At 42.2% G+C, this 27,424-nt stretch overlaps 1 protein-coding gene across 3 annotated transcripts in view; it reads right to left on the bottom strand.

The window, feature by feature from the left end:
- The window catches only part of WWC3 (WWC family member 3), a 183,203-nt gene that overhangs the window by 21,341 nt on the left and 134,438 nt on the right, over positions 1–27,424 (bottom strand). For 2 of the 3 annotated variants that reach the window (XM_074992746.1, XM_074992761.1), the window contains 6 exons: positions 20,928–21,048; positions 18,277–18,351; positions 16,250–16,336; positions 14,558–14,750; positions 11,128–11,295; positions 9,737–9,888 (listed from right to left, as the gene is read on the bottom strand). In XM_074992746.1, the coding sequence (XP_074848847.1) occupies positions 9,737–9,888; positions 11,128–11,295; positions 14,558–14,750; positions 16,250–16,336; positions 18,277–18,351; positions 20,928–21,048 (796 nt within the window). The remainder of the gene's footprint in view (positions 1–9,736; positions 9,889–11,127; positions 11,296–14,557; positions 14,751–16,249; positions 16,337–18,276; positions 18,352–20,927; positions 21,049–27,424) is intronic. The other variant, XM_074992755.1, reaches the window with a different exon arrangement.

Raw genomic sequence — 27,424 nt, 5'->3', positions numbered from 1 at the left:
TAGGGTACAGGTTTACCAGCCCCTTCAAGAACCTTGTGATGATAGCATGGGCAAATACAGTGGGCCCTTCCTCTTTGTGCCGAAAAGCTGATATAGCTGCGAGGTGGACTTTTAGCGAGGATAGAGAGAGCCCGTCTCATTTGAGGTCCAGCAGGTATTCTAGAATTACAGTTATAGGGACGTCCAGAGGAGCTAACTGTTTGGCAGAGCACCAGGCGGTAAAGCGCGTCCATTTCTGTTCGTAAGTCCTCCTGGTGGAGGTCCTTCGGCTACACTCTAAGACTTGTCTTACTCCCTCTGTACACGTGCTCTCTAAGGCGCTGAGCCATGGATTAACCATGCTTGTATGTGGAGTCCCTGAGGGTGCGGGTGCACTATGGACCCCTGAGCCTGTGTAAGTCCAGCGCTACCGGTAGGGGGAGTGGTGGACGATCCGTCATGCGCAGAAGCAGGGGAAACCATTGTTGTCGGTCCCAAGTTGGAACTATGAGTATCATGTGAGCTCTCTCCCTTCTGGCTTTCTGCAGAACCTTGTGGATAAGTGTTGTGGGGGGAAACACGTAGAGTAGAGGGCCCTTCCATGAGATCATGAAGGCGTCCCCCAGGGACCCCCGCCCTATTCTTGCTCTGGAGCAGTACTGAGGGCATTTCTTGTTGCGCTGGGTGGCAAACAAATCGACTTGGGGAAACCCCCAGGTGCGAAATATGCGTCATAGCAGGTTGGAGCGGATCTGCCATTCGTGCGTGAGTGCAAAGCGCCTGCTCAGTTGATCTGCCTTCACATTGTGGGCACCCGGCAAGTATGAGGCTTTCAACGTTATGTTGTTGGCAATGCACCAATTCCACAATCGGACTGCTTCTGCACATAGTGCACGGGACCGTGCCCCTCCTTGTCGATTGATGTAGAACATGGTGGAGGTATTGTCGGTATTGATCCCGACTACTTTGCTGTGCAGGTATTTCCAAAAATGTCTGCATGCATTGAACACTGCTCTGAGCTCCAGTATGTTTATGCGCAGTGTCTGTTCCATGGGGGACCATAGCCCTTGCGTCACCTTGCTGCCAATGTGCGCTCCCCATCCTATGTGGGAGGCGCCGGTTGTGAGAAAAATGGAAATTTGTGGTTGGTGGAAGGGCACTCCCACGAGCAGGTTCTTGGGATCTGCCCACCACGCGAGCGACTTCCGTACCTCCGTCGTGGGCACTACTACCCTGTGAACGGTATGGGCTGCCGGTCTGTAAACGCTCGCCAGCCAATGCTGCAGGCTTCGCATGTGTAACCTGGCATTCTGTACCACAAACGTGGCGGCCGCCATGTGCCCCAACAGTTGCAGGCATGTTAGGATCGGCACCACGGGGCTGTACATCATGACTTGCACCAAGGATTTGATGGTGCGGAAGCGGGCGTTGGGCAGGTATACTCTCGATGCGATAGAGTTTATGCGCGCCCCTATGAACTCTATATCTTGCGTGGGTTCGGTCTTTGACTTTGCAAGGTTGATAACTAGTCCCAGCGAAGTAAACATGTTCGTGGTAACGCGTATCATGCGTAGGACCTCTGCCTTTGAGGCCCCTTTCGGTAGGCAGTCATCCAGGTATGGAAAAATAAACACACCCTGCCTGTTCAGGTAAGCTGATACCACTGCCAGAGTTTTGGTAACGACTCTGGGTGTCGAGGATAGGCCGAATGGAAAAACCCTGTATTGGAAATGCTCCCCGCCGACCGTGAAGCGGAGGAAGCGTCTGTGTGCCGGGTGGATTGTTATATGAAAGTAAGCGTCATGTAAGTCGAGGGCTGCAAACCAGTCTCCATCATCCAGTGCCGTAAGTATGGAGGCAACTGTAATCATCGGGAAGCGCCGCTTGTGCAAGTACCTGTTGAGGCCCCGAAGGTCCAAAATCGGCCTCCAACCTCCTGTTTTCTTCTCTGTTAGGAAGTATCGTGAGTAAAAACCTTTTCCTTGGAATTGTTCCGGTACTCTTTCCACCGCCCCTATGAACATGAGGTGATCTACCTCCTGCTTCAGCCTCGCCTCGTGAGAAGGGTCCCTGAGAAGAGGCCGGGTGGGAGGTTTCGTCGGTGGTAGTGACTGGAAGGGGATCGTGTAACCCGTGGCTATAATTTCCAGCACCCATTTGTCTGTTGTGATATTTTGCCTTTGGGAGGGGAACGGTTTGAGGCGATGATGGAACATGAGGTGAGAGTGGCATTGAGCGATGGTGTTGATAGTGCAGTCCTCGACATAGCCATCAAACTTGCTGCCTCTGGGCTTGCCCCGAGGTTGTGCGACTTTGTTGAGAACATCGCCTGGGGGTGCTGTACTGTTGCTGCTGTTGATGGCGCCCTTGGTCATAGCCTCGCTGATATTGTGTGCGTTGTGGTTGGTAAGTGTAGCACCTTTGCCGAGGATAGAATTTCTTTTTCTTGTATGGAGGAGTGTAGATACCCAAGGTCTTAAGTGTGGCCCTCGAATCTTCGCTAGAGTGTAGGACCAAGTCGGTTGATTCTGCAAACAGCTTTTGCTTGTCGAAGGGAAGATCCACGATCTTTGCCTGTAGATCTCTGGGGATACCAGACATCTGGAGCCAGTACTCCCTACGCATTACCACTGCTGCGGCTGTTGAGCATGCCGCTGTGTCCGCCACGTCCAGGGCAATCTGAACTCCCATTCGTGAGGCCGCGTAGCCCTCCTGGACAATTGCCTTTAACACTGGCTTCTTATCTTCCGGGAGGGAATCCATGAGAGAGGTAAGTCTAGAGTAGTTGTCAAAGTTATGGTTTGATAAATGTGCCACGTAGTTTGCCATTCTCAGTAATAAGGTAGAGGAGGAGTAGGCCTTCCTGCTGAACAGCTCTAATTTCTTAGCATCTTTATCTGACCTCCCTGATTTGTACTGAGGCTTCTTCGACCTCTGCTGGGACAATTTGACCACCAAAGAATTGGGCTGTGGGTGGCTAAACAGGAATTCCATGCCCTTGGCTGGGACAAAGTATTTCTTATCTGCCCTTTTATTCATAGGCGGAATAGAGGCCGGAGTCTGCCATATGTTAGTGGCTGACTCCATAATGGCTTCGTCCAGTGGAATAGTGATTTTAGATGAAGCCGGGGGTCTCAAATTTTTCAGGAGTTTATGATGCTTCTCCTGCACCTCTGCTATTTGAATGTCCTGCATGTATGCTACTCTTTTGAACAGTTCTTGGAATTGTTTAAGGTCATCTGGAGGTGAGACATCCCCAGGGACAATAGCCTCATCTGAGGAGGATGAGGAGGAGCTGCTAGGATAAACCTCCCCCAAGTCCTCTGGCTCCCGAGTTCGCTGGTGTGCTTGCTCCCTCGTGGGCTGTGAAGAAAACTCTCGGGACTCTGGACCCAATTCCCCCTCAGACAGCTGCGTTCCTCTCCCAGAGGGAGAGCGTACATGGGGGTATTGGCGAGGAGTGGGAGGGGATCTGCCCCTGGATCTAGACCTCCGATGTCGGTGTTCAGTATGATGAGGACGGCCATAACAACATGGACAAGGGCCCGGTGATGGAGACCTGGACCACGATCAGAGTGTGGATCCATGATGTCTGGGAAAGTGGGATCTCCGTGACGACATTGATAATGGTGAAGCTGGTATGTGATAGTACTCATAGGGATCCATGCCCAAGAAGGGTGAAGGTGGCCTGAGCCAAGGCGAAGGTGGTTGGAGGAATGGAGAGGGAGGTCCAAAATAGGCCGGTGGAGTTGCCGCCCTGCAACGTGGCATGTGTATCTCGGGGGTGGGGGCGGGGGAAGGCTGGGTGATAACGGCATTGCAGCCCTGCCTGGAGATGGACTGAGGTGCCAGGTTTTTGGCTCCAGCTTTCCCCCGCCTCTGCAGGGTGGGCACCGCCCCCTCCCGTGCCGGGGATCTCGGCCCTGCTGTCAGTGCCGTGCTCGGTACTGTCATAAGTGGTGCTGCGTGGGTAGCTTCCTCCGGCGCTGCCGGGCCCCGTGCTGGGTGCCCCTGCGCCATCGGTGCCGTGAGAGCCGGTGCCGCATGAGGCGGCGGTGCCGCCGATTCCGGCGCATGCCGCGCTGGCGCCCGCGGCACCCTCAGGGCCGACTGCTGAATAGCCGGAAGCCTGGACCCGGCCACGTGCGCTACCGCGCTGCCGCTTTCATCAGCCCACGGCTCAGGGCTCTGCGTTACGCTCGTCTTGCTCGCTGAAACCGCTGGCAAGGATCGAGCCGGGGAGAGTTTCCTCTTCTTTTGCACAGTGGGGGTCAAAGAAGCCGCCTTCCTTTTACGTGACCCAGAGGGCCCTTCTGTGTGAGGCTTCTCCGGCAGCTCAGGCTGAAGGGCCTTATCAAACAAGATCATTTTGAGCCTCATCTCTCTGTCCTTCCTGACCCTGGCTGTAAGCTTAGCACAGTGTGAACACTTCTGACTAACATGGGACTCCCCCAGACAGCGAACGCACTTACTATGCCCAACAGAGGCCGGCATAGCCTCGCAGCATGACTCACACTTCTTAACCCCAAGGAAGACATTGCAGTGAGTCTTTACTGTTAATAGGGTACTTAGCTGCTAATCAGTGCGTTGTACAACCCAAACAACATTCACGGCCTTCAGGGTAGCGGACGGCTTAACCAGCCTTCTTTGTCTGCTCCCCTTCCCTCCGTTTCTCTTCTCTCCTACTATTTTGTAAGGTTTTTTTCTTTTCTTTTTTTTATAATAGTAAGAACAACGAGCTAACAAGTAAAACCAACTATCTTATCTGTCTCAGGCTTTAGAGCCGGAGCAGATTCCGTCTGCAGCCATTGGCGGTTGAGAAGGAACTGGTGGGGACCGGATCGCGCACATGACCGAGGGCGCGCAAGGGAGCGGCGCGCATTGGCGCATGTGCGATCCAGTGGAAACGGCTAGAAGAATTCCGATCTGTGGCGCCGGGCGAGCCCGACACCTACTGTGGAGCACCCATGGGGACTACTCAAAGAAGAATCCTATTTGGACTTCCAAGGCACCCAGGGAAGCAATCAATTTCAACTCTTTCATTAAAAAGCCCAGCTTGTCTAGTATTCCCAGGAAGTCACTTATCAGCCTTCAGAAGGACATAAAAATAAAATAAAATGCCTTTCTCACACAACACACAGAAACCATGGAAAACAGGGAAAGATAAAATAAAAGGCTGCAAAGACTAAATTAGCCAGCCTGTAAAATAGAAGATGAAGAGCAACAGGTGCTCCATCTGAAGGTATTCAAAATTATGAATGCCATAAAGGAAGAAACTCCACCATGAAGCCTCTATGAGCTCCATGCCAATCCCAAGCCTGAATGAAGGAGGAGGGTTGGTCAGATGAGTGTCGATACGCTGACCATCAAACAGCAATACAAATGAAATCGGAAGCCAGTACAATTAAATGATAAAAGATGCCGGCTTGGATGGCACCCGGATAAACGAGGTCCGCGATACCAATTGAGCGATTGGGGTTGGGTTGATAAGTTGGCTACCAAAAGAAAATTACAACTAACACATATGCTATCCATTGGAACATGGAACGTCCAAACATCGTGGGCAACTGCAAAATTAGAGATGCTTTGGAAGGAGATGGAGAGACACTGATGCAATATACTTGGACTGGCAGAGATGCATTGGACAGGATCAGGAGAGATATGCGGTTGCGAAGTCATTTGGTCAGGAAACAAAACAAAGCATGACGCAGGAGATGGATTCCTTCTTAGCAAAACAGCTAGAAGAGCATTATTAGGATACAAACCAGTGAGTGCAAGAATGATGGTAGTGAGATTCGAAGCAAAACTGTTCAGCATCTCAGTCATTCAGGTGTATGCACCCATGTCGGACAGCACAGAAGAAGAGATTGGGCTACTCTATAAAGACTTGACAAAGACGGTGGAGGAGATACTGAAGAAAGATGTGTTTATCATCGGAGGAGGTTGGAATGCGAAAGTTAGAACAGATAACAAAGGTTAGGAGAGAGTCATGGGAAGCTTTGGATATGGAGAAAGAAATAACAAGGTGAGAAACTACTAGAGTTTGCTACAGAGCATGAGATAGTGACCTGCAACACGAGATTCCAACAAAACCACTGTAGGAAGTGGGCATGGCAATTGAATGACAGGAAGTCCAAGAACATGATAGATATGATTTTGATAAGAAGATAAATAACATCAATACAGCAGTGCCCAACTTTCCAAGGAGCAGATATAGACTCAGACCACAATCTAGTGAATGCAAACATCAAGATAAAACTCAGAAGAAAACGTAAGACAGAGTTTAAGAAAAGAAGAGATGTAGAGAGGCTATGTGAGGAAGAAATACGGAATGCATACAGAGCAGTGCTCGAAGAGAAGATTATCACCACAGAGAAAGACCTAGATAAGAGAGTCAAAGGGACAGTCATTGCTATAGAAGAGGCAATTGTGCAGACTATTCCAGAAGAAGAAAATATCAATAAGAAGTGGATTACCCAGGACACACTGAAGTTGGTTCAAGAGAAGAGAGTGTTGAAGATCAGAAGAGATGCCTCTGAGATGGCAGAACAGCAATACAGGGTGAAATGCGATGAGGTAAGGAAAGCAGCCAGAAAGGAGAAGAAGAAATGGTTAGAGGAGCAAAGTGAAGACATTGAGAGATATTACGGCGAACGTAAGACCAGGGAGATGTATAAGACAATTAGGAATATTAATAGGAAATGGCAACCAAAGCAGATGGAGATCAAAGATGAGAACGAAGAAGTGCTCTTGAACAGGGAGAAGATTGTGCAGGGATGGATGAGATATTGCACCAACCTATATAAAGCACAGCTGGACCCAAGTGTCTCAGAGAGACTGACTGAGGAATTGAAAGAGATATCTCCAGCAAGCATCGAGAGCAAGACCGATATTTCGAAGGAGGAAGTAGAAAAAGCAGTGAAATGACTAAAGAACAACAAGAGCCCCAGAAATGAGAAGACCATGGGAGAGATGATCATGTAAGGTGGAGAAAGCATGATTCAGGAAATATACCAACTATGTAAGATAGCATGGAAAGAAGGGAAGGTGCCCAAGGAATGGACAAGATGCTCCTGGCATCCATGTGAACATCTCATCTCAAAGAACCACAGTTACCACAGGGTGAGTAAGTTATTTTTTCTTCAAGTGATTGCCTTTGTAGACTCCGTTCTTGTTGATTAATAAGCCACAATCTGTTTGGTTGGAGGTGGATGCTAGGAGACTTATGTAACAGCCCTTCCAAAAAACATGCCTCTAACTTGGAAGCTTATATCAAAAAGTAGTGTTTTATCAAGGCATGGACAGACCTCCATATAGTGCCCTACAAAAATCATGTGCAGGAACATTGTTTTAACAGGCAGCAGAACATGCCTGAACTCCTAGTGGGATGAACACTAATGTGATCGGATGGCTGTAACCTGGCTAACTCCTAGATTCAGTGTTCCCTGCAAGTTGTCCACTCCTAAGGCTTTTCAGGAGAGATTCAAATGCCACCTACCTGATTAGCAGAGCACCCACAACAAGGTTTTTTTGTTTTTATTGGTATTGCATATTCACATATGCCTCCATGCACATAAAAAAATATTTTGCACAAGGAAGGAAAAAATCTGCATATGGATGGAAAAAATTAGAGGGAACATTGCCTAGCACGTCCTTAAGCAGTGGGAAATCCATTTAATTAACCTCAGTAAGAATAGAGAATATCCTTTAGCTCTACCTGCAACAGTGACAAATATTCAAAGTATGTTTCTGAATGATTCCATCCTGTCAGTGTAGAGACATAATGTTCTGACTATATGAAGTGTGTGATGGTTGGCTTCGTTGGGGGCTAAGTGAGGCTTGCAAGAGGGAAAAATGGAAGGTGAATTAATTCATTTATATGAAACACTGAGATAACTTTCAGCAGTAACTTGGAGTGAAGCCTGAGAGTGACCCTGTCCTTATAAAGCACTGTCCAGAGACGACATGAAGGCCCAAACCTTTGGTGCTGAGGTAAAGGATACTAAAAAGGTATTTTTAATTGATAGGTGGTACAAGATAAGATTGGTACAGGTTAGCACTGCTTCTTTCTGCTTGTCAGAGAATGCCGAGGTAGCAATGGACTCGTGAAAACTCTGAGGAGATGTGGCCTGACAGCTCAGGGTAGAAGCTTGGCTCTTCGGGCACGAACAGAGAAAATCTGACCAAATGAATGAGGCCTTATGGTAGTCTTCCACTCAGCATTTGGAGAGGCTCAGATTATCTCTGGAGAAGTGCCACTTGGAGACAGATTGACAAATGGAACATTGCTCCAGGATGCCTCCCTCTCCTCTGCACAGTAGACACTTGTATAAACTCCTAGTAGAGTACCCCACCAACAGACATCAGATATTGTAAAGGGATATGTCTTGAATCCTAGAGATTTCACTTTTGGTACACTCCTCTTACATATTGCTACCTTAACTGAAATGTACTAACATGTGAATCTCGTCTAAGATGTTATTAACTTTTTTATAGTTCTATTGCCCACAAGCAATTTATTAAGATCAATAACATTAGTTCACCGTGCAGAGAAAAGGTGGACACTGCAGCTCTTCCAACTCACTACTACAGGTGGTAAGAAAGAATTAAGGGATAGCTGGGGCCCACTCTGCCCTCTCAATGATCAGGTGGAGGGTATGAGGACACCTAGGGCTCATGCAGCCTAATTGGACACAGGTGGCAAAAAAGACACAATCTCATATATGTGGTGCAAATGTGTACCAGCGTCAAATCCATGTGCAAAACACATCTTGAATAAGAACTTAAGTCTCTCAGGCACTTCTAAAATATTAGCCTATGTATGAATAAAACCAGGATTAATCAAATATTTTAAAAAGAAATTGCCATAATAAGAAAACTCTCCAAGCATGTTGAATCTCTGCTGAGAAATCTAATCCACCCATGCTGCATTTTACAGGATTGTTATGGGGGTTTAATAAAATTCAGTAAGATTCTAACAAATATTCTGAAAGCAGTCTTGTGCATTTTCTTTACTTTTGCACATTTCCCACCCAGTTCAGTTGATAGCACTTTATTATTTCTAGTGTGCAAACTGGATCTTATCACTCTTATTCTTCGGAGAAATACATTAACAATACCATATCATTCTAAACAAAAATCAATCACCCGCTGCTCTTCCCCCCAAAAATGCATCTTTTTACAGTGTGAACATATTTCTAACTTTTGTACAAGGTTACATATAAACAATTTAAAACTCATCAATGCATATGGCCCAATCCTGAACTCATGCGTATAGATGTTCGCAGGGTATGGAGATGAAATGTCTAAATTTCAGTTTTGTTTCCTCTGCAACATGAAATTTTATACATTTCAATTTCCCTTAAATTATACATACATTATTTTATACATTTAGAATTCCCTTAAATTTCCCTGTCTGCAATAGAATTTTAATTAAAGTGCAATTACATTTCAGAAAGTGACTGTAAGCTTGGGATTGAAGGGTTCCCTGCTTTGCAAGAGCTCCATGTCAAATGTACTCAGTGTGCAACAAAAAGATGTCTTCTACCACTCTCCTAAATAACATCCTGGCAAACTCAACCTGGAATACGAAGAGCAAGCTGGGGTTCCTGCGTGTTAGCAACTGATCATAACTGAATACAACTCAGTGTTAACATCTGTTGTTTTTACAGCCATGTTTGAGTAGAGAAGCACAGTGTAAAACTCAAACAAAATCTTACAAATTCTTTTTGATCAGGGTTTAACCATTTATTTTTACCTCTCTGATACAGCTTCTGCCTGATCTTCCTTTCTTTCCATCTCTAGGATTTCCTCCTCTGTGTACTCCAATTTCACTTTCTCTTCTGCCAGCTCTCTCTCTACTGCTTCCAGTTGAGCTGTGGTCCTAGCCAAAAGGGCTGTCACTGCATCCTGAAAGAGAAAATGGGCTTCAAATAAACCAGCATTTGCTTTTCATAGACTATTTAGAACAAAAAACTCTTGCAACATGTTCAGAGAAGTGTGTCCTGAATCATGTGACTTTATATTCACCAGCTAACCAAAGCACAATCATGTAGTTACTGGAACACCCCCCCACCCCAAAGAGGCAGAAAGTATGAATATTTTACTTATATTTTAAAGAGCAGTAACAGGATTAAGGTTCAGCACAAGCGTAAGTATTTGCAGAATCTGAGCCTTTTTTCCAGCCAAGTTTAAGAAAACTAGACATGACTAGTGATTTGTTTGAAAGAAACTTCAAAACATAGAATATTTTCAGATTCTTGAGGAGTATCAATGTACACCACTGGAACAAATCAGCATAATATTTTTTCACAGAGAAAGTAATTAAATAGTTACAATGCAGTATTCCTTACACCGGAAAAAATAAATTTGGTACTTCCATTCTATAAAATACTTCCAAAATATTGGTTTATATAAATATAGGTCTTTATTCTAACTCACCTTATACAAACACTGAATTCTCTTCTTTATGAAAGTGCAACTTTACAAACAGATTTTTTTTTGTTTTGTTTTTGGTTACACAGCTACTCAAACAAAATGATATAAAACTATAGGGCCTACAAGTCCATTCACTCTTATTTCTTGTTCAGCCAGTCAAACAAATAAGTTTTGTTTTTGTTTTGATAGTACTGCCCACTTCTTGTTTACAACTTTATAATATGAAGATCAGACTCAAATGTTGTTTTATGGTTAAATGCCGATTTTTATACATTATTTTGTATTTGTAATTTCAACTTTCATGATAAAGAGACTGCACTTCACTACTTTCATAAGGTGAATTTAAAACATTTCTTTTGTTTTTTAAAGTGCAAATATTCGTACTAAAATTAAGTGATCAATTTACCCTTTATATTGTGTTGTAATTGAAATCAACAGATTTTAATATATAGACGTTATTCAAAATATTTAAATAGTAATCTATTACTGTTTAACACCAAAACTCATCACAATTAATTGTCATTAAATCTTTAATTGCACAATTAATCATGATCTATTATTGGTAGGTTAAGACACCTGCAACAAACAACAAAAAAGTTAAAATTTAATCTACTTGCGCATATAACACATTAATTCCACACAAAACCACAAACTCACAGAGGATGAGTCTCCACTTAAAAGCTAACAAAAACTGGTGCTTTCTGGCCATACCGATTTCACTGCAGTTGCATTTCCAGAACACTGTGGAGTGCTTTCTTCACCTTGGTTTTTGTCCTTCACCCTTTCTGGATCTGCACCAGTGAATATCTGGACCATATACCAGTGAAGCTGCATCTCAGTGGAACTTTCATGATCAGCCAAACTAATCTGAGCAATGCCCTGTAAAAATGACATGCCAAAAATAAGCACAGAAAACAACAGATCATTTCCCATTCACAGAGCTATTCCATTTCATATAAATACTGCATCAAAACAGTACGCTTCACAGGTGACTCAGAACAGAAAAGAAAAAGGCTGATTTGGTTCGTTTGTTTATGCTGTACAGGTTGCACCACCTTAAACGACTTCCTCTGGTCTGGAAATATGTGTGGTTCTAACACTCCTGGACCAGAGAGTCCAGGAGCCTAAGCCAGGACCAGGAAAACAGCGTAGCAGCCCAGATGGGGGCAGTGCAGGACCGGGGCCAGAGATGGAGTCTCCTGGCAGCCTTGCGGCAGTATGGGACTCAAAATCCCCCTCGGTAGTCCTGCGGCAGCGCAGGGCCAGAATCCCTTGGCAGCCCTGCCAGAGCATAGCACCAGGGTTTGGGAAGCTGGTGGTAGGGAATCTCACCTCGTCTGGCAAATTCTCTTATCATGCCAGACCAGGAAGGTGCAACATGTATTTAAAAAATACTTTCTTCCCAAAAAACTTTCACGAGAAGGAGAAGGAGACAAAGGACAAGAAGAAAAAGATGACGACGATGACAAAAGACAAAGACGATGATGATGATGATGACGAAAGAAGAATCTAATCTAAGGGTATGCCGTAAGTAGTAAGAGAAATCTATGGGAACGTTTCTTTCATCAACCTCTGGCAGCGGGGATGCACCAAAAATTGGACCTAAGGTACACTGACTCTAGCTGTGCAATTCTTGTAGCTTAAGTAGCACAATTTAGGTCAAATTTTGTTTCTAGCATTAACCAGACTAAGTTTGATGTTCCTGAGGCTTACAGGATGTGGTATTAGCAATCTCAGCTCTTAATTGTGTACCAAGACAGGTTTGCACTCAAGAGTTTGTGTATCTGAGTTAAATTGTCTTTAAAAAATAATCTGGATAAAAATCACTACTGTTCTCAGTTAATTGAGTTTCATCTGCAAGATAGCTATGACATTTTTCCAGTCATCAAGAGGGTTGGGAGAGGGAAGGGTAAAGGGGAAGGGTAGACAAGACCGAAATTCCTGTGTAAAAACAATAAGCACAGGTTGAACATCTCTAGTCCAGCACTCTCTCACACGGCAACATCTGTAATGAGGAACGATTTAGTTGGGGTTGATCCTGCTTGAAGCAGGGGGATGGACTAGATGACCTCCTGAGGTTCCTTCCAGCCCTAGGATTCTGTGATAGTTAGCCATACAGCCACTTATCATGGGTGTGGCCAAGACTCTTGTGGTCCCATGAAGTTGGTTTACACTCATCCATCCAGTCTCTCAGTGTTGTATGCCATTATCTAGCTTTAATTTTCCCCTAAATATCTTCTAAGAGCCCAGGAAGCAGAGGAAATGTTGGTAATATGCTGGACAAGATTGATCTCCCATGGTCCAGCAAATATTCTTGCTCAGTACTGGTTAGGTTCTGAAGGTGCCAGACTAGAGAGGTTCAATCTGTTTTCCTTATAATGTCATGAAGAGGCCAAATAGCAAATAAAGCAAATTAATTTTCCTTTGCAAATCACCTTTAGATGCCCCAAATTCAACTGGGGATGGGCAGGACAAAAAGTGAGGGATTGAAAGTTTCCAACTGAGTTTCAATTGTTTATCCTAATTCACTCATCTCCGGCTTATATCCTTATCTAGATAAGAGTGGAACTTTTATTTCTCTATGCTGGGAACCTACCAGCAGAGGTCATTTGCATTTAAATGAGTTATGTTAAAGATATGGGTTACACCTCTCACAACAGAGGTTAGTGGATTAAATGTCTCTAATAGTGCAGAAAGCTAGGAAACTTTCAGAAATTTAACTTTAAACAGCTTTTAAAGGGTTAATTAGAAAGTATGTAAAGTATTTAAATTGTTGTGTTTTCATGCTGAAAGTTCCCCAGGGCTCTGTTTAAACAGGTGGCAGAGGACCAAGGACAAACGGCTTTGAAATGAACAAAATAAAATCACATATTGGGAAATATATGTCAATATTGCATACCACAAAGGAAGACACTGTTTATTTTGGTGTATGTGTTTCATCATCAAAAGAGTGCCTTGTTCCACAGCTGATATTCATTTTGGCTCAATACTAGAGAAAAACCAATTTTGCAGATACTGACACTAAAAATCAAAGGTGAGGAGCCTATTAGAGAGGTCTGTATTTGTTTTTTTAAAGGCACAAACAATCCTACAGAATCAAGCTCTGAACATCAGAGACAGATTAGGTGAGTAAGACAAGGACTGCAAAATGGAAATTACACAGCCACATTCATATCTTTACTGCTCTCCTACATCAGCAAACTCTAGGGCTACTTGAAAGAGCTTTTCTTAGCTTCTCTCTTTTGTTTAATCAAGGCTAAATTGAGTTTGGGAACATAAATTTACTAACTGGGATTGTTCAGGTGATGAAAAGGCAGCCATTAGTGCTGGCAGAGAAAGATGAATATGATACATGGACCAAAGGCAGGGAAAAGGCTGTGATCATGTTGGAACAGCTTTTGGAACGATAGCACAGAATGCCTTCACCACAACTATGAAGTATGAATTCTCTACTGAAATAACGTGTAAAAAAATCCATTTTCAGGCCTACGAAAGGGTGACTTGTATGCAATGTTTTTCTTTTCTCAGCATTTGGTGGCACCAGCAACTATATACAAGTCTTTTACTTGTATATACAATACAATTTTCTAAGTCATTAAATGTTATTAATATTCTCAATCTACCAAATCTCACATGAATGAATAGCACTGGAAGGCTATTCATTTACTAAATCTCTGCATTGAAAAAGTGAAATGATATCAAATATACAGCAAGTTATATTAAAATGTTGGCAGTCTCCAAGACCAATAACGCTTTATTTTTAGCTAATTTCTTTTAAGCATTGAGAAAAGGCTTTTCAAAAATTCCTAAGTGACTGAGGAGCACAAACCCAGTGAGTGTGAAAAATGGCTTTTGAAAATCCCATCCCTAAATTATATTTTTTTTAAATATGACAGACCTAAAACAGTTGTACCTATTATTCCTGTTATCTGCAAGGAAAAACAGCTATGAGTATGTTTAGTTCACAGAAATGCCACATATCAGAACATTACCTTGTTTCCAGTTCTACTTCTCTCATGCTTAAGAAAAAATAAGTCCTTCTACCATCCCTGCTGATATTGAAGTTACTCCTATTAAGGAATTTATAGCCCACAACACCACTGCCTTTTCCAGGAAAAGAACAAACAAACAGACCACTTACCAAGAGTTCTTCTTGCTGCTGGCTGTCAACCGAACAAAGATACAGCTGCAGCGATTTTAATTTCAATACACTTGAATGAACAGGGATTCGGAAAACTTCATTAAATATTAATGTGGTTTGGAATTCCAAAGCTCTGGAGCAGTAAGTGGTCGGTGTGCCTGATTCCAGTGGTGGTAAGTAAACTCGAATATGTCTGGCAACAGCAAAACAACCAAAAACCAACACAATGAAATAAAGAATTCTAGGTTCAAATGATTATTTAAAATTCCAAAATCAAACTGAACAATAAACATAAATGTACTTTCTACATGCACAACATACTGCTTCTCTTTAATAAGGAAATGAATTTTGAATTCATTAAGTGAAAGAAATGGAAAGTTGAGCAGATCTTCCACATTCCAAAACCACTAATTAATGCAGAGACACATTACAATATAGCTGTGCCCCCACTTCCCTCTCTGAGTTTCACCTGTGAAGCTAGGTAGAAGGGAGAAAAAATCAGATCGAGTGCTTCACAGTTGACAATCCTCCACGTGCTTCTTTCAACAATGAAACTTCAAGCCCAGATGAGCAGTCCCTACCATGCTGGATTGAATGATCATCACTATACAAGGCACTGTTCAGAGTCTATCAAAATCTCTCATTACATAGGAATATGGGTTGAACAAGGCAAGATGATAACCTTCTCCTTACCATCCCCTTCTATTCCCAGGAAAACCAAACATTGGTATTCTGTGTATAGCTACAGAATAACATTACATCAGTGACACAATTTATGTTGAAATTATTTTTAGCTGTAGCTAAGGGGAGGGAAAGGAAGGAATTTTATGATTAAGAGGTCTTATGTTAAGTGAAGAATCCCATTGGAACTATTTACTTTACAATACTCATAACCAGTGCTTATTCTGCAGGTACCCACCGGAACTGAGTACCGGCACCTCAGCCACTGCAGCTGCAGGATTGGCTGGGGGCAGAGGGCAGGGAGCTGGCTGAGTACCAGCTCCTTTTTTTTTTTTTAAACAAAAAAGCACTGCTCATAACTATTCTATAATACATCAATTTTCCAAAGTTTTATTGCAATTTTATTGGGCAGAAATAAATCAGACAATAATTTCTATTGTTAATCATTAATTTGGAGATATATAGGTAACCAATATCTAAATAGAGAAATATAATGTCCAGATTGGTATTGTAAATACTCTTTATTGGAGACGTAGGTGCATGTTCTACACGCTGTGGTAAAAAAAATGGAAGTGATGAACGGTCATACTTACTAGACCAGTTATAGAGGGAGTCAGATAATTTCTGTGCTGAAATTAGTTTATCTTTATGAATACTATCACAAATGATATGTATGGCCACAAAATCTACAGAAATACAATTCTCCTGAGCATTACAGCTGAATTATTACAATTAGCTAAGGGCCATAAATCATTATTCATGTAAGTAAAGGTAGTCATGACTGGCCTCTAAGAAACATATTTCCTCAATGGTCACTTGTTAATGTCTCTGAATATTAACACAAAATTCCCCAAAATGGTTATCAAAATGTACTGAATTTTCATGCTTCCCCAAATGATGTACCATATTATACAAAGAATATCTGGACAGGTTTGTTATACCTTTGGGGTTGGAGCACAAAATAAGCTACAACTCGTAATAAATCAGTTGTTTGCTGATATTTGAGCTTACATTTTGCAGCCTTCTTTCACAACAAGCCCAGTAAAATTCTTCAATTGCAAAACATGGACTAGGAGACATTCACTTCCACCATCGTGCCTGGAAAAATAAATTGCCTAAGTTAGTTAGCAGAACTCCTTAGTGTTTAAGCTTGCCGAATTTGGATAGAAGAATAAATGTGTTACAAGGAAGAAAATCAGCTATTTTTGAAATAAGATAAATCTTCTCTGCACGTGCAATTGAATGAAATTAGTCAAAACTGTTGGCATGCAATGATTCTGGTATTGTACCCAGGTAAGAGAAACAATATTATTACAATGCTACCCTAAAGAATCTATCAGAACCAACAATATAAGAATTAAGAACCATTACATTTAGAAAAAAAAAATTTCTTCCCTGCCCCCATGCTGCCAACCCTCAGCTACAATTCAAGCTTATCTAGTCACAAAAGTTGTACAGCTTTCATTACACAGCTATAGCTAGAGCAATACAGCCACCTTAATGGGGGTGAGGTTGTATCAGCATGAAGGACCTTTATGCTTCCAGAACTATTTTCATATGGAAGGCGAATAAGCTAATAAAGGTGCAAGGCACTTTTATACTTATTTAACTGCATCCACACTTAGGGCACATCTGTACTATTGGGGCTAGTCGACCTAACTTACGCTATTCCAGCTAAGTGAATAATACAGCCGGAGTTGACGTAGCATAGATCAACTTACCGCAGTGTCTTCACTGCGCTGCATCAGTGGGAGAGCATCTCCCATCTACTTACTTCTCTCTTCTCAGAGAGGTGGAGTATCACAGACCATTCTGCCACAGTTTAGCAAGTCTTCACGAGACCCACTAAATTGACACCCAGTGCAGCAGTAAAGACAATCCCTAAGAGTTGTACCCGTATATTTACAGATAAAAAGTAAAGTCACATGCTTATCCAAAACACTTATACCAGTACAAAAACAATTCACATAATGGGCCTTAGAAAGCATATTCCTTCCTCTACCTGAACACCAGTCGCAATTTGCCATGCTCTGCGTTTTTTGCAAATTCACATGCTGTGTAGTAGGAGTTAACTTTACTCAAGTTAACATGAATTTGGAAACCGAACTAATGAGTTAAACATAGTATCTCAGATTTTATGCGACGGCCAAAGCAGAGAACTGCCCTGGGACTGAGAGGCCCATGGCACAACATAGCCAGTCTTGGTGGCCTGTCTAGAATCCATAGTTGTCATTCAAGTGACAGTACAGGTTGAACCTCTCTAGTCCAGCAACCTTGTGACCTGACTGGTGCTGAATGAGAGAATTTGCCATACCATGGGAAGTCAATATTGTCTAACAGCACATGACCAAAACTTCCACTGCTTTACTGGGCTCTTAGAAGACAATTAGTGGTAAATTACAGCTACACAACAGCATGGAACACTGAGAGACCGGACTAATGGCTCTAAACAAACGTCAAGTGGCCACAGGAATCTTGGCTACACTTGTGGTAAGTGGTCATCCAGCTAACTAAAATCATGCTGGATTACAAATGTCACTGGATGAGAGAATTCAACCTGTGCTATTTGAGCTTACATCTTGCAGCACTGTGTGCTGTGACCAGTGCCCCTCACCCCACCAACATCAGGGCTTGCCAGGGGATATTTGGGAGGCAGCCTTAAACCCATCTTCCACTGCCCCTTATGTGACACTAAGATGCCAGAGAAAGGGTGATGATCTCATGGACTGAGACAAATCCTCATCCTCTTACTCACACAAATTCCCAACAATGAAAAGAATCCTGTGAAAACAGCTGGAAGGGTTGGAAAATGTGGCAAACCAGGTGGTCCTTTTCCAACCAAGATAGAGGGGACTCAATGGAATGCTTGATGGTAGTATTAATATACTGCAGTGGCTGGTGCATGAGAGCCCGTAAGGGTCTGGTTCATGTTCGCACACAGCTACCACTGCCCTCAGCATTCAGAACTTGATAGAAGAGCCTAGAATGAGAATCTTGGTAGGCAGTATCTACTGAAGAACCCAAGAGTCATTACTCACAGGAATCCAACGTGTATTTGTGGTTCTTCACTACAAGCAACATCACTGTAAACAGGATCTTCAACATCCTCACTCCTACATGGGAAAAATGCCAACCATAAACTTACAAGCTGATTTAGATGGGTTTATTTTATTATTAAAATGCAAAACCTATTTAACATGCAAGAAGTGGACACAAGCTTTGTGTCTTGTTTTGTGACCCAAAACAATGCAAATAAGAAAACATGGGAAAAGCTCATTAGGTCATCTAGCATAGGGGTGAGCAAACAATTTTACATTGGGCTGGGCCCCCTTTTTATCCCTGCAATTAGCCAGCGCCCCACAACCTGTCTAATAAAATCCAAACCAACTGAAATTTCTGTTATGTTCATATGAAAAAACAACCCTTTTGGCACGTGTCAGTCAATGTGAGACAGCAACATAAACTGCAATGGTGCAAGGACAATGCACACCATGGGAGAGCAAACGCTATACAGATGGAGGCACAGCATGTTTAAAGAGCCACCTTCCCCAGCCCTCTCAGGCAGCTATTAAAAACAAAACAAAACAAAAATCTCTGTTTAAAGAGTCCTCCCCACTCCAGCAGTCCCAGGCTTTTTCAAGAGCCTGACCTATCTTAGGAGGAAAAAAAAGCAAACCAACAACAACAGCTCCATGATGTTTAAAGAGCTTGCCCATCCCCCTTTCCAGCCCTCCTGGGCAGCTTTTTAAAGGGGAAAAAGAAAAAAAAAACTAAACAAAAGTTCAACATAATTGCACTTAAAATAAAATTAAAAAACAACAAAAACTTGCACTTTGTCAGGGAGTTAAAACAAATGGCTGTGCCAGTAAAATCTCACATCTTTCACCTCCACTCAGCTGCCTCTGCAAAATTTGAGTGGGTGCAGGATCAGAAACGATGGTAGAGACTGCGAGAGAAAGGGAGGTGGGCAGCTGAGCCAACAGAGGCTGCAGGAATTCAACAGACGGCCTCCGCGGGTGAGGGGGCCTGGATATGAAGCTGGCCCTCTGTCGGCAGGCCCGGCAGCACACGAGCACAGCGCAGACATGCAAAGAAGCTACAGGCAGGCAGCAGACGGCTTCTGCAGTGGGGGGTGGGGAACTGTGCTGTGCCCCCCCTTTTGAAATTTTGCACTCCCTCTCCCCCCAGTTTGCACAACCCTGATCAAGTGTATGTCTGTGTTGCAGTAAAACACTCCCAACGGCTGGCCCACAACAGCTGCAGGACAATAAAACTGCATTGTGTATATTCACAGTTAGGCTCCAGCCCAGTCCCTTGGTCCTTATTAGGGGGAAAAGGTTCCAAAAGCCAGGATCCAGTCCAAACTGGAACAGATATACTGCAATTTTATCGCTCTGCAGCCAAAGCCCAAATCAGCTGACACAAGCCAGTCACAGGTGTATTACTGTGATATACACACACCCACAGTTACGCTTCTGCCACTGTAGATCATTCAGCTATGTTACACTAGACCAATGTTAAACGATTCAAAGAATGGACCTTCTACAGCTTCCTTGGACAAACTATGCTGTTTTACTGTGTTTAAAACATGAGAACAACCATATTACGTCAGACCAAAGGTCCCTCTAGCTCAGTATCCTGTCTTCCAACAGTAGCCAATGCCAGGTGCCTCAAACAGATTAGGTCGTCATCAAGTGATCCATTACCTGCTGCTCCTTCTCAGCTTCTGGAAAACAGAAGCTAGGGACACCATCCCTGCACATCCTGCCTAATAGCCACTGACAGACCTAGCCTCCATGAATTTAAACACACGTGTATATTGTTATACCTCCTCCTCTTAATCATCATTTGGCCAAGCTATACACTGGGCTGGGTAATACTTTTTGATCTGGGGGGCCCCACTCTAACATTTTGGAAAGTGGTCACACACTTCTATGGAAGGAGCACATGGTGTGGGATGGGGTAGAGGTTCGCAGCAAAAGGGAGCTTGGGATGAGAACTGAGATGCAGGAGAGAATGTGGGGTCTCAGAGAGGGTTTGGATGAAGGAGGATGTTATGATTTGGGGCAGAGTTTTGTGGTGCAGGATCCACGATGGAATATGGGTGCAGAATAGCACTCTGGCCTGGAGAAGGGGTGTAGGATCTGGGAGGGATTTAGGGTGCAGCAGGGTGTGGGGCGCCAGAGGCAGGTTCTGGCTGGGAGGTGCTTATCTAAGCAGCTTCCCTGCCTGCCAGAAGCTCAGATGGCTCAAAGTGTCTGGCTGCTCCCTGTGGCTTTCTGTGCTATGCTGCAGTGGGGGATGGAGGGCTTTGTGTGCTGTCCCCACCTCCAGCAAAATACTGGCCAACAGGAAGTGAGAGATTTTACTGGCAGCAGGGACAGCACTCAAGCCATTCAACAAGAGGAAAAAAAAACATTTTACACGCAGAAGGAAACAATAATATCTTACAGGTTGTCAGGAGAGGTATAGAGGACAAGGTGAAGTAACCTGTGAAAGTGACAGTGAAATGGCCAGCCTCCATTCTTTCTAAAGCATTTTAACCTAACACCATACATTATGAAATATTATCCATTATGCATCCAGTGTGAACAATTATACCCAATTTAGAAATTTACAAACTATTTTTGCAATTTTTAGGTGGCAGTAAAAGGACATTTCCAGTTTATTGAGCATTTATACACCTGACCTTTTGTTTAAAGCTTCAAATACGCCACTGTCACTAGCCAGTGAATAATTGGATAGACATGCTGAGACTCGCCTGGCTCGCCTCTCCGACCTTCTTGCACTGTCTTCACGTAGCATTACAGCTATAAGATGGGGTGGGGGGATGGGGGGGGGGGGGGTTTAAAAGAAAAACACCCGGTTAAAACATTTCCTCACATTATATAAAAAGCAGTTTTAATATCTTTAACTTCTCAAACAAACATATAGTTGATATAAATACAATTTACACATGCTAGAACATTACTGAAACCTAGAAAAATATTTAAAATGGATTGGAGTTATTTTTCTGGGAAATTTAGGAAGCATGCTGATTTTTCCATGACAAGATAAAATATAAGCTGATCTCATCTCTACGTAATGTGTTTCTGGGAGACTCGCCATGACCAATGGAGTAAGCCTTAAACTGCCTAAACCCCAGTATATTCACACACGATATCCTAATATTAAAATTTACCTATTAACTATCCCTTTCTAAATGTGTGACACATTAGCTACATCTACACTAGCCCCCTCCTTTTGGAAAGGCCACGGTAATGAGGGAGTTCGGAAGATGCTAACGAGGCACTGGTATTCATATGCAGACCCTCACTAGCATAATAGCAGCCACTGGTGATCCAAAAGTGCCACTTTTGGAATGCACGCTGCCCATACAGCCAGGGGCCTTTCAAAAGGACCCCCCAGATTTTGAAAGCCCCTTCTTCCTAAAACCAAATCCACAATGCCTATTTCTTTAAACACAGTTAGAGAGTAAAGCTAACTCAAACAAAAACAGTAAGGACCATAAGTCACTTTCCTCATAAATATCAGAACGTATACAAAATAATTTTGCATATGCAAGTGATTAGTGCAGTTGTAGAATCTCAAATAAACATGCACAAGTGGCAGCGCTCAAGAACTGATATGCAAAGTTAGGCACATTCAAGTTGCCCTACACATTTTGAAATTTCATCTTTCAATTCTCCAAGAGATAGATGGATTTATGTGTTTCCTCATTGCACAAGCAATGAACATGATCTTTTCAAACTTAATTACCTTTCCCTCCAAGGCAGAATTAAGAGAGAAACCAACTACAGACGTTTTAAAGAAGGTAAGTAATGAGATGCAGCAAGCACAAATGGGGAAAAACAAACATATCATTCGTCTGTCTATCCCTGCTGTTGATACTTCAAGGGATGGTTTTGAGGTGCATCAAAATGGAACAAGTAACCCTTTAAAGCAACTGTTTTTTTTTGCACATACATGGATAGTAATGGATACTACATTGGAAATAAACTGACTAAAGCATACAGCCTATTACCACAGAGAAAGGACACAATGTATATCCTATGAGAAAGAGATAGTCCAATTGATCACTAAGTGCATCCTGGAGATTAATTATTTTAATGTGTGGTAGTAAAACATTAACATTCACAATGGATTAAATGTACCCTCAGCGTAAGTCTACACAGCAAAGTTATTTTGAAATCATAGCTGTTATTTCAAAATAATTTTGCTAGCATCTACCCAACACAACTGCTATTTTGAAATAAAGTGGCTAACTTACTTTGAAATTGGTAAATCTTACTGCATGAGGAATGGAGCCCATTTCAAAATAGTGATTTCAAAATTGGTGCTGCTAAGACAGGGAATAGAGTCTATTTTTAAGTAAGACGTAGTGCGTCCAATGGCTTTATTTCAAAATAGACACTGTGTGTTTACGTGATGTATTTCAAAATGGCTAAGTGGTATTTCAAAATGAATTTGTGTGTAGCAGTGTTATTTCAAAATAAACTGTTTTGGAATAGCTATTCCAGAATAGTTTATTTCGGAATAAGGCTGCTATGTGAACAGACTCTCAGTCAGTACATTGCTGGGAATATGTGAAGCACAGGCCTAGGAAAGAACCTCCTCACTAGAGGTAATCTCAGTCTCTTTTGAGTACAATACGAAAAGGATTCCATGGTTAGTCATAATGTCATGTTCATGAAAGATTTCAAACTACAGTATGTGCAGCTGCTAGTTTGCAAATGTTAGTACCTGCTTTCATCAGAAAACTTTAATCAGGATTAAAATTAATCATGTGTGTGTTTAAAATCACATCAAATGACTTCAAGATAGAGTTTAGCTGCCACCTACATCAGGGGTTCTCAACCAGGGCTATGTGTGCCCTGACAGTATGAAGAGGTCTTCCAGTGAGTGTCATCTAGATACTTGCCTGGTTTTACAACAAGCAACATAAAAGAACCCACCAACCCAGTCAGTACAAACAAAAATTTCATATAATGATTTATTTATACTGCTATATGCACTATATACTATAAAGTCAGTGTAATACTTATATTCCAAATCACTCACAATTATATGGTAAAAATGGACAGTTTTTTCAGTAACAGTGTGCTGTGACAACTTATATTCCTATATCTGATTTCATAAGCAAGTAGTTTAAGTGGTGTGAAACTTGGGGCTACATAAGATAAGGCAGAATCCTGCCCTATTTGACTTACCCCATTGCAAGCCTGATATATATTACAAACTCAGAAGCTAAGAAAACAATTTGGAGAACTGCGAAAGGTGAAAAGGCCTGAAGAATTCCAACAACTAGATGCAAGCGGATCCAAGTGTTGGCCTCTGTGGACTGATAATAAGCCATGTTTACCCTCCTTCAAATGTAATGTTTCTAGCTATATATATTTAGCAGGGAAATTCAAATCTTCAATCAGGAGTGTCCCAATCTCCTAATCACCAGCAGTGTCTGAGCTTTCAGAATGAACTCAGCTCTCCTGGATCACTGTTTCCTATCTTAATTGTCCAGCAGCTATCATCATGCAAAACTATGCATTTCAACTGTACCAAAAGCACAAGCAAATTCGTCGGCTCTAATTAATTAGAGGAAACAAAGCACTAAAGAAACTATATTCACTCTATGATGCCCTATTATGAGGCCTTCAAGCTGACTTGCAACAATGGTTTGTCTGAATTTTTTTTTTAATCTACTCAGTTATACTGGAGCAACAGGCTAGGTGTACCCTCTTACTTTATTTAGTATAATAAAAGCTTATTTTGGTTTAGTTTAAATCAGTTAGGAACAGTTTCATCTAAACTAACAAAAGCCACTTTTACATTCCATAATTGTCCATGGTGCCTTTTGCACCAAGTACAGTAAAAGTTCTATTATCTAGCATCTCTGGGGTACCAGGGTTGCCAGATATTCAAATGTGCCAGATCAGCTGGCCCTGTGCCATGCCTGTAAACAAAATGTGCTGGTTATCTGGGTGACCCAGGCTTTTATTGTAAATGTATTAGTTTAAAAATCAATTTTGGATACAATGTTGCAATTTTTCACTACAGCTGCGTCTATGGGGACAAATCTTTACAAATGCTTATGGCCATTTTGAAGTTTACTAATGAGGTGCTGAATATTCAGTTCAGCACCTCATTAGCATTAGGATGCTTCCGGCCGTGACACTTCAAAAGCGCCACTTTCAAACACGCGCGGCTTGGTGCGGCTACACGGGGGTCCTTTTCGAAAGCACCCCGCACCTTTCGAAATACCCTTATTCTGTTCAGCTGAGTGGAATAAGGGAATTTCTAAATGTGCAGGGTCCTTTCGAAAAGGACCCCCGTGTAGCTGCGCATGTTTGAAAGCGGCGCTTTCGAAGCACCACGGTCAGAAGTATCCTAATGTTAATGAGGCGCTGAATTGAATATTCACCACCTCATTAGTAATCTTTGAAATGGCCATTAGCCATGGCCATTTTGAAGATTTGTGCCCGTGTAGACACAGCCTACATGGATGGCTGGTGTGGATATAGGAGACAAAAGTAAAGACTGGAACCCTAACAGGCACTTTGTAAGCTCTCCATTTTGGAGTGTCATGTTTTGGAGTCTGTCTGGCAAAAAAACTGATCTCAAAATGCAACATGGTGAAGTCATGAAAAAGTGACGTTACAACAGTGTTGCACCTTACTCATGTTTTATTTGCAGCTTGGAGGCCACAGAAATATCTGCTAATGTCAGAAAAACCTCTCTGATGAGAAAAATCAATGAGAAAAAGAGTTGGGCAACCATAAAGTAACACCAGATTTTGGATCACATGTAATGGGACTTACGACAGGTTTTAGTCAAGCAGCACTGGAAACTGAAAAGATTTATATAAAATAAAAGTCTGTATTTCTCGTGCAGAGGAAGCATTTCAGCTTTTACTACCTTACTCCACATCTTAGAAATATGGATACTAAATGCTGACCTACATTTACAAGAAACAAAACAAAAACAAATGTAGTTACTTTGTGTCAGTTGACACACCTTAAACAGGTTTTTGAAAGTTCACAGAACCCACTAAGATTCTGAGAAAGTGGACTTTTTAAGGTGTCTCAAACTAGCTGTCAAATATAAAGGAACCAAAAATCACTAGCTGCTTATGAAAACGTAGTCCATGTTTCATGAAACTTGACTTTATTTATCTGCTCAAAATGCATTTAAATAGAGGGGAACAGTCTCCAGAAAAGAAACATACAATGAAGACTGAAACAGACCCTTACCTACAATGTCAAGCATGTAGAAAAAATTTGGGGAAGTCATCCACAGTTACAAATATAAAGTTTTAGTGGACATAGCAAAAATTTAAATGTACCATGACGACTGAACATATATAATGTAATACCAACCAATACCCAATACAGCAAACCCACTCTCTTCTCCACATGCACATCATACAGAACATACACACTACATACAAAACCACACTGAGAATAAAAGGCAAAACCATCACAATAAGTAATTTCAGGTTCACTTACAGTGATTTTTTCTGCTATGCTGCATGAAAAACAAGATACAAAATGAAAAGCACATGGAGGTGAATCAATTTTTCAATTCATGCCAATGTTTTTTATACAAAAATATAGGCATTAACAGAAATTTGAAACCTAAGTACATGTATCTGGACTTGAATTTTCCTCAAGTTTGGCAACGTTTGGGCCAAGATTTTTTTATCAGGCCTATTGCAGAGATATAGGTGGTTGCAAAAGTTTAAATCTAAATCTAAACTTCTCCAAAGTTCAAGGATGACTGTTACATATATATGGATTTTTCATTTGGGTCCTTCTCTACAAGAAAACAAAATATTCCTTTATATTTAAATGTAATTAAAAGCTAACAAAATAATTAATTATGAAAGTTATTTAAATTAAAATTCACAGAAGAGGAGATGAATAATAAAGTTTAAAAAATTTTTTTGTTCCAATGTCATTCTCTTCTGCCAATTTTTGAGAGCCTCTTCCAGAAAGTAAGAGGAGTTACATGGCTCACTCAAGTTTATTTTGAACATATCATAAAAGTACCATGTATTTTAGCACAATTCTTAGCATATTCAGAGGAGAGATGCAAGACTGGGGTAGCCGAGGTGCTGGCCAATACTGAGGTGCATAACAAGAGGTCAGGTAAGTAAACAAGGACCTTGCTGGGGCTGTTAGCTCCCTCCCTCACTTCCATGAGTAATAATATGCAATATTACCACACACTATCTTTTATTTTAATATTTAAGAAAGTTGTTTGCTATGTTGTCAGAATAATGACTTGTTCCCTTTGCATTATACTACAACACCAGTAGGTGTCAGCAACCAAACATTTTACACAAGAAATGAAAACCAACACACTAGGCTCTAAGCCCTATAGTTCCCATCTGTGACGTGAAACAGATCCATCAGTTCACTTTACAACAGTTCTTCAGTGGTATATGAACCAATAAAGTTAGAGAAACATTGCTATGAAAGAGAATGCAAATTATTCAAGCCAATCAATTTACAGCATGTAAAACAGTCAAAAGCCTAGGCAAGAAATGGCGGCGGAGAGAAAAGCGTAATGGAAGCATCATCCTAATCCCATCATAGCCGTCCTTACCTCAGCACTCACAGCAAGTCTTCATTTCCAGGAACTAAAGATAACTAGGGCCCTACCAAATTCACGACCATGAGAAAACACATTTCAGATCTTGAAATCTGGTCCCTCCCCTCACTCTCGCAATAGTCTGTGTACTTTTATCCCATACTATGCCATATATTTACCCTACACCAGGGGTCAGCAACCATTCCGAGGCAGAGTGCTGAATTATGACCTTTTGACCTCTTGGTCCAGGTGCTGTTGATCCTTTTTATCCAGGGCATACTACACGATCCATTGTTTACAGCCAGGCACTAAGGTACAACCATATTTGCTCTGATCCATCAGACAGAGACAAACATCTGCTAGACCTTTACCAAGTCTTCCTCAAAATACAATACCCACCTAAGGAAGTGAGGAAACAGATTGACAGAGCCAGACAGGCATCCAGAAGCCACCTGCTACAAGACAGGCCTCGCAAGGAAAACAAGAGACCACCACTGACCATCACATACAGCCCCCACCTAAGGCCTCTCCAACGCATCATCAATGAACGGCAACCCATCCTGAACAATGATCTTCCACTCTCACAGACCTTGGGAG

Source organism: Carettochelys insculpta, chromosome 1 (assembly GCF_033958435.1).
Source record: "Carettochelys insculpta isolate YL-2023 chromosome 1, ASM3395843v1, whole genome shotgun sequence".
In the NCBI taxonomy this organism is placed as follows: domain Eukaryota; kingdom Metazoa; phylum Chordata; order Testudines; family Carettochelyidae; genus Carettochelys; species Carettochelys insculpta.
Note: the sequence above shows the minus strand (reverse complement) of the source record. Positions and strands in the feature narration are given on the sequence as shown.